The sequence below is a fragment of the Nematolebias whitei genome, chromosome 12 (assembly GCF_014905685.2).
Source record: "Nematolebias whitei isolate Nwh7 chromosome 12, NemWhi1, whole genome shotgun sequence".
NCBI lineage: Eukaryota > Metazoa > Chordata > Actinopteri > Cyprinodontiformes > Rivulidae > Nematolebias > Nematolebias whitei.
In genome coordinates, this window is record NC_056509.1 from 49453529 (window position 1) to 49464303 (window position 10775).

A 10775-nucleotide genomic window follows, 5' to 3' on the forward strand; every position below is an offset into this window, starting at 1 on the left:
CTGTTTGCCACCACCTTTTTGTTCTTACTTCCTGTTTGTTCTTACTTCCTGTTTGTCACCATCTGTTTGTTTTTACTTCCTGTTTGTCACCACCTTTTCGTTCTTATTTCTTGTCACCACCTGTTTGTTCTTCTTGTTTGTCACAACCAGTTTGCTCTTACTTCCTGTTTGTCACAACCTGTTTGTTCATACTTTCTGTTTGTCACCATCTGTTTTGTTCCCCCCAAAAGTGGGTGGGGCTTTTTGAGGATGCTGGAAGTGTTGTGATGTTGTTTCTACAGAACACCAGAGCAGACCCATCATCCAAGTTGAATCCAAAATCTCTGAATCCAGTTTGGGTTCTGAACAGAGTTTATTCATTCATTCAACCTTTATTTCTACAGGTAAATCCCATTGAGCCTTGAGGACTCATTTACAAGAGAGACATGATTTTTACAAAGAAAGATGACAACAATGGACAACAGCCACAACAATAAACAGTTACAAAAAGTCATACTCCAGGTTTTTTTTTTTTTTAAACAAATAGGATGGCTGAAGGCAGCACGGTGGCGCAACTGGTAGAGCTGCTGCCTCTCAGCGAGCAGGTCCCTGGTTCAAACCCCGGTCCAGGGGCCTTTCTGGGTGGAGTTTGCATGTTCTCTCCGTGCATGCGTGGGTTTTCTCCGGGTACTCCGGTTTCCTCCCACAGTCCAAAAACATGCATGTTAGGCTGATTGGTAACTCTAAATTGTCCCTAGGTGAGAGAGAGAGAGTGAATGGTTGTTTGTCTCGTTTGTCTCTATGTGTCCCTGTGATGGACTGGAGACCCGTCCAAGGTGTCCCCCGCCCCTCGCACAGTGATTGCTGGACATGGGCACCAGCGACCCCCGTGACCCAAAATGGAATAAACGGGTAAAGATAATGGATGGATGGATGGAGGATGGCTAAAAAAAGGTAACAAAAAACAGCTAGATTCTAAGGCGACTGTAGAAAACTAAAAAACAGGAACATGTCTGCACTGGTCCAGGAGTCCAATAGTTTAGTTCTGTAGACTGGACTTAATTTATCCTCTGAATATTTTTAATAAATATATTTGTCTGAAGGACTCCTGACCATGGTTCTGTTTGGTTTGGTGAGTATTCAGAACCGTCTTCTGTGTCTGCAGGCGGATTACGTCCTCCTCGCCGGCATCAATGACTCTAACGAGCTCATCGATGGAGGCAAGAAAGGCGCCATCGACGACCTGGAGGAGGGCGAGCTCGAAACCTTCATCACCAAACTGGGCATCCGGGCCTACGCCGAGCAGCAGAACATCCCCGACGGATCGGACGACGGCACAGCTGGAGGCCAAGTCAAGGATCAGGAGGCTGGAGGCCAGGTCAAAGGTCAGCAGGCAGCAGCTGAGAAGGAACCAAGCAGCTCTCAGAAAAAAGACGGAAAACAGAAGAAGAAGAAGACAGAACCCGATCTGCTTTCATCCCAGACCAAGCCCAAGCAGAATCAAAACCGCTTTGAGTTCCAGCCCCGACATGTTCTACTCATCAAACCTGGAGGGAAGTGGTATGAGCTAGAGTATGCCTCCGAGGGCTCATCGGAACCACAGGATCCTGTTCTGGTGAACCTGTACCAAACTCTGGCTCAGCAGCTGCTGGAGTCCGAGGTGGAGCTGTACAGAACCAAGAAGAACCTGCAGAAAGGAGCCAACTCGGCCTGGATGAAGACGGTTGTGTCCTCGGGTGTACTGGCTGACAGGATGGCGGCTCTGACAGTTCTGATCCAGGACGCTCCGGTCCACTCGTTGGACCACGTGGAGACTCTGGTGAGCATGGTGTCAAAGAAAGGTGGGCGCCGGACGGGTCTGATGGCACTGGACACGCTGCGCGAGTTGCTGCTGTCCAACCTGCTGCCAGAGGACAGGAAGCTCCGCCCCTTCGCCCAGCATCCCTTCCACCAACTAGAGGATCGGGTCAGTGGGAACCGGGCCTCCCGGGACCGCCGCCTTGTCCTTTGGTACTTCGAGCACCGTCTGAAGCTCCTCGTGGCCCGGTTTGTATCAGCACTGGATGCCACGGCCCGCGACACGGTGCCGGCCGTAAAGGCGAAGGCGCTCGGCACTGCCTACGAGCTTCTGAGCGGCCGACCCGAACAAGAGCGGGCCCTGCTGGTCCAAGTGGTCAACAAGTTGGGAGACCCCGCCTATAAGATGGCCGCCAAGGCATCACACCTGCTGGAGGCGCTGCTGCGGCGCCATCCCAACATGAAGGTGGCAGTCTGCGGAGAGGTAGAGCGCCTTGTGTTCCGACCTAACATTGGCACCAAGGCCCGGTACTACGCAGTCTGCTTCCTGAACCAGGTGGTTCTGAGCCACGATGAGTCAGAGCTCGCATCCAGGCTCCTCTCACTTTATTTCTCCTTCTTCCGGACCTGCATCAGAAAGGGCACCGTGGAATCCAAAATGCTAAGTGCCCTGCTGTCTGGCGTGAACCGAGCCTACCCATATGCCGGTGCTGGAGACCAGAAGGTCAAGGAGGAGCTGGACTCTCTGTTCCGGGTCGTCCATCTGACCCGGTTCAACACCGCAGTGCAGGCGCTGATGCTGTTATTCCAGGTTCTGGACTCGCAACAGAGTGTGTCGGATCGCTTCTACGTGGCCCTGTACAGGTAAGAGTTCTTCTTGGAAAGCGAACCTGCTAACTTATAAAAAAGCGCTCGGTAAAGCTAGAACTTTATATTATTCATTGATGAGAATAAAAATAACCCCAGGTTCCTTTTCAGTACCATAGTTAGTCTAATGAAAAATCCTGTCTGTTGATTCATGTATCCCTACAACTGTAAGCAGTGATGACTTCATTAGATTATTTAATAATAAAGTTGTTTCAATTAGAGAAAAATTTCAAACCAACATTCCACTATCGCTTCTGGTTCTGTGTCAGATGAGACAACTTAAAAATGTCACTAGAACCTGATTTATGTTTGGACTGTTTTTGTCCTGTTGAGCTCTCTGAATTGTCATAAATAATAGCTTCCAAACCATCCACATGATGCTAGATCTAGGGCTGCAACAACGAATCGATAAAATCAATAAAAATCGATGATTAAAAGCGTTGGCAACAAATTTCATTATCGATTCGTTGTGTCGCGCGATTATGCATCTTTCACGGCGCTGCGGAGCCGTTTTGTTCACCTGCAGTTCATTGTCAATGCTGACTGACTGAATAAAGTTTGAAAAAAAAAAAACCAACTCTGCAGTGCGAGTTGAACAGAGCGAGGGGCGAAGCAGAGCAGAGGCTGTTTTCAAAGCAAATTAAATACAATTTACAAATGACCGACGCAAAGAAAACTGTTCGACCCAAGTCCTCCAAAGAGTGGAAGCTCTTCACAAAGATAAAAACTGAGAAACATGCAGCTTTGAAAAGTGACAACACGACACGGGAGAACCACGGAGATAAACGTAAACATGTGGGAGTCACGAGGAGGAGGAAGGAGCTGCAGCTGATACAACTCTTCATGTGTTGCAGGTGAGTCTCTACAATTTAACACTTTGTTCTGTTTCAAGAGAGAAAACGTAACGTCAGTCTGTCTGGTAGATGAAGCTGTTTGTTTGTTTGTTTGTTTGTTTATCTGATTAATGACGGTGATAGAGAACGTGTGTTACTTTTTATTTAATTTAATTGGTACAAGCAGCGTTTAAATGTGATTTATAAATAAATCTAACACAAAGATAATAATTTAATGATTAAACTTCAACTTTTAATTTGCTGGCAAAGTCTGAAGACACTGCAGGTATGGCAGGATGAATTGCATTTAAACAGGAATTAAAGTAATTTATTACATCTACTCAAATGTGTAATTAAGTATTTTGTGTGTGTGTGTGTGTTTAATTGCTCTTTGGGCTACTTATTTGCCTGAACCTAACACTGTAAGTGAAACAAGGCATGTCTTGCGTTGCTGTAAATTATGATATAAAACATATTTACTGTCTCATTCCAGAAAACAACAAACAATGACAGCCTTCATGATGGACAGACATCATGAACACCACAGCAGCAGCTGTCTTCACTGATAACATTCTTAAATGACCCAAAAAAGTTCAATCTGGTCCTCTGGAAATTAAAAAAAAGAAAAAAAAAAGAAGAAAAATGTAGAACCGTTTCGTCTCTCATCCGAGAGACTTCCTCAGTCTGAGGTGCTGTTTTCAGCTCAGTCTCTTAAATAGCACCTTCTCAGAGTGGACTTTTCTGTCTTCCTGTGGGTGACAGTGGGTGAAGAATTTATCTGACAGACTGCTCACCCAGCCGGAGACAGAGATTCTTGCCAGGGGACTGAACTTTGCGGTTGTACCAAGTAGAATTCCTCTGGTGGAGATGATCACAGCTACTGAGTCAGCCATCCGCAATAACAAAATGAAAGAGTGTGACGCAGAACAGCTCAGAATCAAAGTTTCAGCCTGCCTCAGCAATGCCAAACCACCACCTTCCAACATCAGTAGAGAGGAGAGGGATGCACTCACCACTCTTAGCAAGGACAAAAACATCATCATTCTCCCAGCAGACGAAGGTGCACAGTGATTTTGAACCAGAAAGACTATCATGAGAAAGTTATGACACTCCTTAGTGACTTAACCACTTATGAACCTCTGAAAAGAGATCCAGGAAGTGGTTACAAGAAGAAATTAATGGATTGCCTGAAAAATTTTGGAGCAGGACAAGGCTATTGACCGTATTCTGAACCACAGACTGTACCCAGGGGAGGCCACACCTAGTCTGTATGGTTTACCTAAAATCCACAAACAAGGTGTACCTTTAAAACCAATTGTTAGCATGATTAACTCTGTCACTTACAATGTTTCCAAATATCTGGCGTCTGTACTCATCCCTTTAGTTGGCAGCTCAGAACACCACATACAGAACACCATGGACTTTGTGGACAAGGTGAGGGATGTCATCATGGAGACTGATGAAACAATGGTCTCTTTTGATGTCACATCACTCTTTACGTGCATTCCTGTTGATGATGCAGTAGAGGTGGTCAGTTTAAAATTAAAATCAGACACCACTCTGAGCAGCAGGACCACGCTTTCTACAGAACTGTGTCAACTCTTGAAACTGTGCCTGCAGTCAACCTACTTCACATATGGGGAGCAATATTATAGGCAGAAACATGGGTGTGCTATGGGGTCTCCAGTTTCTCCTATTGTTGCCAACCTGTACATGGAGGAGGTAGAAAAGAGAGCCTTGACGTCCTTTTCAGGGACACCACCAAGTCATTGGTTCAGGTATGTTGACGACACCTGGGTTAAAATCAAATCTCAGGAAGTCCAACATTTTACTGACCACATCAACTCTGTGGATAAATACATCAAGTTCACACGAGAAGATGTAAAAAATGGCAGGTTGGCTTTCTTGGACTGTGAGGTCTCAGTCTCTGATAGAGGACATTTGCAAACCGAGGTGTACCGCAAACCCACCCACACAGACCAGTATTTGCAGTTTGACTCCCATCACCCTTTGGAGCACAAGTTAGGAGTCATCAGGACTCTGTACCACAGAGCAGACAGCGTCCCCACTAGCTCAGGAGCCAGGCAGAAGGAGAAATCCCACACAAGACAGGCTCTAGAGCAATGTGGATATCCTAACTGGGCCTTCCTGAAAGCAGAGAAGAAACCCAAACAGGACTCCAGTCAGCCATCAGGTGAAAAGGAGGAACCCAGACCCAGACCAGTGGTCATTCCATATGTTGAGGGAGTATCAGAGAAACTGAGACGTTTATTTTCTAAACATAACGTCCCAGTGGCTTTTAGATCCCATCCCAACCAGACTGTTTAAAGACTGTTTAATTAATAACCACGTCTTGGATCTACTTAATTTGTCTTTAATGGACGGTTATGTACCACAGAGCTTTACGGTTGCATTAATTAAACCTTTACTTAAGAAACATAACCTTGACTTAGACATCCTACACAATTATAGACCTATATCTAATCTAACTTTTATCTAAAAAATTCTAGAGCAGTGGTTCCCAAACTTTGTTCAGATGTGCACCCCTTCAGACATCTGCCCTCTAGCCAAGTACCCTCCATTTAAAATGTGTTCATAAACACTGCACATATCAAAAAATCTTAAACAACTGTTCATTTTTTTGCACCAAATGATATTTATTAATTAATGTCAGCATTATTGAACAACACACTGAATTAGCCAAACATTTAGCCTGTGCAGAATGTATATATTGCAAAAGATTTATGGCGTTAACTAACAGTTATACTGTGCATTTAATTAAACTCGCCACCGTTTTAATGAGAAGGGTGTGCTCGGAAGGATGCACACAACTCTGTTGTGTTTGGCTTAATTTGAGAGTCTGAGTCTTAAATTGTTTTCAACACAAGGTCTTGCTCTGTATTTTGTTTTCATATTTGTCATTACCGAGACTCCACTTTCACACAAGTACGTTGCAGTAAAGGGCATCAAAGTCTTTACAGCGTGTTTGGCCAGAGCAGGCTGTTCTGTGCGTAGTCCGATCCAGAAATCCGACAATGGCTTCTGATGTTTTCGCAGCCACGACAAGAATTTGAGTGAAGTCTGCTTTGATTAGCAGGTGTTCCTTCAGCGAGGCACACCCTTCTACTTTTTCAATGCAATCATTTTGCTGAACACTAGATGACAGCATTTACACGTATATTATTTGGTTATTTGAAAAGGTGTCTCAATCTATTTATGTGCAAGTGTAGTCTGGTTCTTTTCACACGTTTTTTCTTCAGAGTTTCTTGCGCACCCTCAGGGGTACAAGTACCCCTCTTTGGGAAGTACTGTTCTAGAGAAAATAGTTGCAGGTCAGTTGCGTGAACATCTACAAAGAAATAATGTGTTTGAAGAGTTTCAGTCAGGGTTTAGAGCTCATCATAGCACAGAAACAGCACTAGTAAAAGTCACTAATGATATTCTCATGGCCTCAGACAATGGACTTGTGTCTCTACTGGTCCTGTTAGACCTCAGTGCTGCATTTGATACAGTTGATCACAATGTTTTACTACAGAGGCTTGAATATGATGTTGGGATTACAGGAACAGCTCTAAAATGGTTTAAATCATATCTATCTGATAGATTCCAGTTTGTAAATGTAAATAATAAATCTTCTTCATACACCAAAGTTAGTCATGGAGTTCCTCAGGGCTCAGTGCTTGGGCAAATACTCTTTACTTTATATATGCTTCCATTAGGTAAAGTTATTAAACAACATGGGATAAATTTCCATTGTTATGCTGATGACACACAATTATATTTGTCCATTAAACCCAATGAATCCAATCAGCTACTTAGACTACAAGCATGTCTTAAAGACATAAAAACCTGGATGAACCTTAATTTTCTCCTGTTGAACAGACAAGACTGAGGTTTTGGTTTTTGGACCTGAGCACCTTAGGAATGAATGTTTCAGTCTTTCTCCCTCCTTAGATGCATTAATCTGTCCTCCAGCTCTAATGTTAAAAATCTTGGTGTTATTTTTGATCAGGACGTGTCTTTTATCCCCCACATTAAAAACGTTACTAGAACCTCCTTCTTCCACCTGCGTAATATCACTAACATTAGAAACATCTGATCTAAAGATGATGCAGAAAAACTGCTCCATGCATTTGTCACGTCTACACTGGACTATTGCAAATTTTTTCAATTTTTATTATTACTTTATTTTACCAGGAAGAAATCCATTGAGGTTATCAATCTCTTTTACAAGGATGTCCAATGGTTTGCTATCTGGGTTAGGGCTGAAATGATTCCTCGAATTATTCGAGTACCTCTATTACAAAAAATCCTCGAGGCAAATTTATTTGCCTCAAAGCTTACTTAAACTATTCAACGCACTGTGGTCTAGCCGGAAGGTTTTTGTGTTACACAACGTTACCGTTTCCGCTAGCGCTTTCGCTAACGTCTGGCGTGTATGTGCTGTTTGTATCTATGAAGGGAAACGGAGAATGCTTAGAAAAACAGCCCCGAAAACGACAAAAACTGTCAAAAGTTTGGGAACTTTTTAGGCTATACAGAAAAGACAACACAGTGCAATGTATCCACTCCAAAGTAAGGCTACAACAATGAATTGATAAAAATCGATTATTAAATAAAGTTTTGGCAACAAATTTCATTATCGATTCATTGTTTTGCGCGATTAGGCATCTCACGGTGCTGCGGAGCCATTTTGTTTACCTGCAGAGCATCGTCAATGCTGGCTGACTGGATAAAGTAAAATAAATAAAAAATCCTCTGCAGAGTGAGTTGAACAGAGTGAGGTGGAAGTAGAGCAGAGGCTGTTTTAAAGTAAATTAAGTAAATTTTACAAATGACCGACGCAGAGAAAACGGTTCGACCCAAGTCTTCAACAGTGTGGGAGCACTTGATGCTTCACAAAGATAAAAACTGCGCAACATGCAGCTTTGCAAAGTGACGACATGACACCAGAGAACCACGCTGATGAAACGTAAACATGTCTGAGTCACGAGGAGGATGAAGGAGCTGAACAGCAGTAAGTCTCTAACGTATCCGACATTTGTTCAGTTTCCAAGTGACAAAATGTAGCGTCAGTCTCTGGAGCTGAAGCTGCTGCTTGTTTTCTGATTCATGACGGTGATAGAGAATGTGTGTTAGTTTTTATTTAATTTAATTGGTACAAGCAGTGTTTAAATGTGATTTATAAATAAATCTAACACAAAGATAATAATTTAATGATTACCGGTATGTTTCACATTTTAATTTGCTGGCAAAGACTGAGTGAAGACACTGCAGGTATGGCAGGATGAATTGCATTTAAATAGGAATTAAAGTAATTTATTACATCTACTCAAATGTGTGTAATTATTTTAATTATTTTAAATGTGTGTGTGTTTAATTGCTCTTTGCCTTACTTACTTAACCCAACACTGTAAGTGAAACAAGGCATGTCTTGAGTTGCTGTAAATTATACTATAAAACATATTTACTCTCTCATTCCAGAGAACAACAACAAACAACAACAACAACACTTCATGATGGACAGACATCATGGACACCACAGCAGCAGCTGTCTTCACTGAAACATCCTGAACATGATCGTCACTGACATGAGGCCTCTGTCCATGGTTGAAGACGAAGACAATAATCCACACTTTTAATCCAGTTTACAATAATCCACACTTTTAATCCAGGTTACAATAATCCACACTTTTAATCCAGGTTACAATAATCTACACTTTTAATCCAGGTTACAATAATCTACACTTTTAATCCAGGTTACAATAATCCACACTTTTAATCCAGGTTACATTGTGTACATTTATTTTTTTAAGCTATTTGACTAACTTTTATTTTTTATTATTCAATATTTTACTAACAGAATAGTCAAATAGCAACCTGTTTTTTGTGTGAACTGCTATGTCAGTCAAATGTTCAATTTTGGAATAAATGGGTGAAAATTAAAACCTTTAGGTTTTTTTCCGATTCATCGATTAATTGGGGGGGTTGTCAGATTAATCGATTATTAAAATAATCGTTAGTTGCAGCCCTACTGCAAAATAGAACTGGAGCAACCACAACAGCACGTCGTCCATGTTGCAGTGTCTGAAGAGGAAACAGCCGCTGTAGCGTGAAACTCGTCCGCAGCTCTAACAGGTATCGTGTTCTCTTTGCAAACTATGTTCACCTAAATGTGTGATCATCTGTCCTGTTATCGATGAGGCCTGTTGTTGCCAACGTTAAATCTACTGACTGATCATAGAGGCTCCCTGGCAGGGTCTGTACGCTGTGTGAGGAACAAACTGTGCAGGACTTGATGAAAGTTTGTTAACGATCAAAGCAGCAACAGACTGACACATTTTTTTATTGCTGAACTTCCATCCTGACTTAATGAGATGTTTAGGGTGAATATTTCAAGTGTAAATGTTTTTACACGAGTTGGTAGGATTTTTTTTTCTTCTACTGCTGTTTGACTGAAAACTGAGATTAATCTGCATTTATTACTACTGTCATGTTTGTTAATAGCTCAGCAATCAAGACTAAATAATAAAGCAGTCTTAATAAAAATAGCTGTGTATTTTTACTATTTACATTTACAAGTTAATTCTGCAGAACTCAATGTACAAACTCAAACTTTTCCATTATCTATCACACAATTTCTAACATGAAGATTCTATTCATTCATTCCATTCCAACATGATTGTTAAATCATGTTTCTTCCAACTGAGGCGGCTGTCTAAACTGAAGCCCATATTGTCCAAAAAGAACCTGGAGACAGTAATACATGCATTCATTACATCTAGGCTTGATTACTGCAATTCACTCCTGTTTGGTATCAGTCAGACCTCCATTGCACGACTACAACTGGTCCAGAATGCAGCAGCCCCATTTTTAACCAGTACAGGCAAAAGAGAGCACATTACACCAGTTTTGGCCTCACTGCACTGGTTACCAGTTCACCTTCGAATCCAGTTCAAAATACTCATGTATGTCTACAAATCACTGAACAGCTCTGCACCCTCCTATCTCTCTGATCTGCTGCAGCCATATGTCCCACTGCGTTCCCTGAGGTCAGCGGACCAGTTGCTCCTCACAGTTCCAGGAACCCGTCTTCAGCACAGAGGTGGCCTTCTCTGTAGCAGGACAAAGACTTTGGAACGAGTTACCTCTGCTTGTCAGACAGGCCCCCTCACTCACAGTTTTTAAATCCTGCTTAAAAACCCACTACTATTCCTTGGCTTTCATCACTGTAATATATATATATGTATATGTATATGCACTGTATATATATATGTGTGTGTGTGTGTGTATATATAT

At 42.3% G+C, this 10775-nt stretch overlaps 1 protein-coding gene across 1 annotated transcript in view; it reads left to right on the forward strand.

Annotated features, from left to right (window-relative positions):
• Positions 1-10775, forward strand: part of cebpz (CCAAT enhancer binding protein zeta) — a 41949-nt gene that overhangs the window by 716 nt on the left and 30458 nt on the right. The window contains exon 2 of the mRNA XM_037686037.1: positions 1145-2640. Within this exon, the coding sequence (XP_037541965.1) occupies positions 1145-2640 (1496 nt within the window). The remainder of the gene's footprint in view (positions 1-1144; positions 2641-10775) is intronic.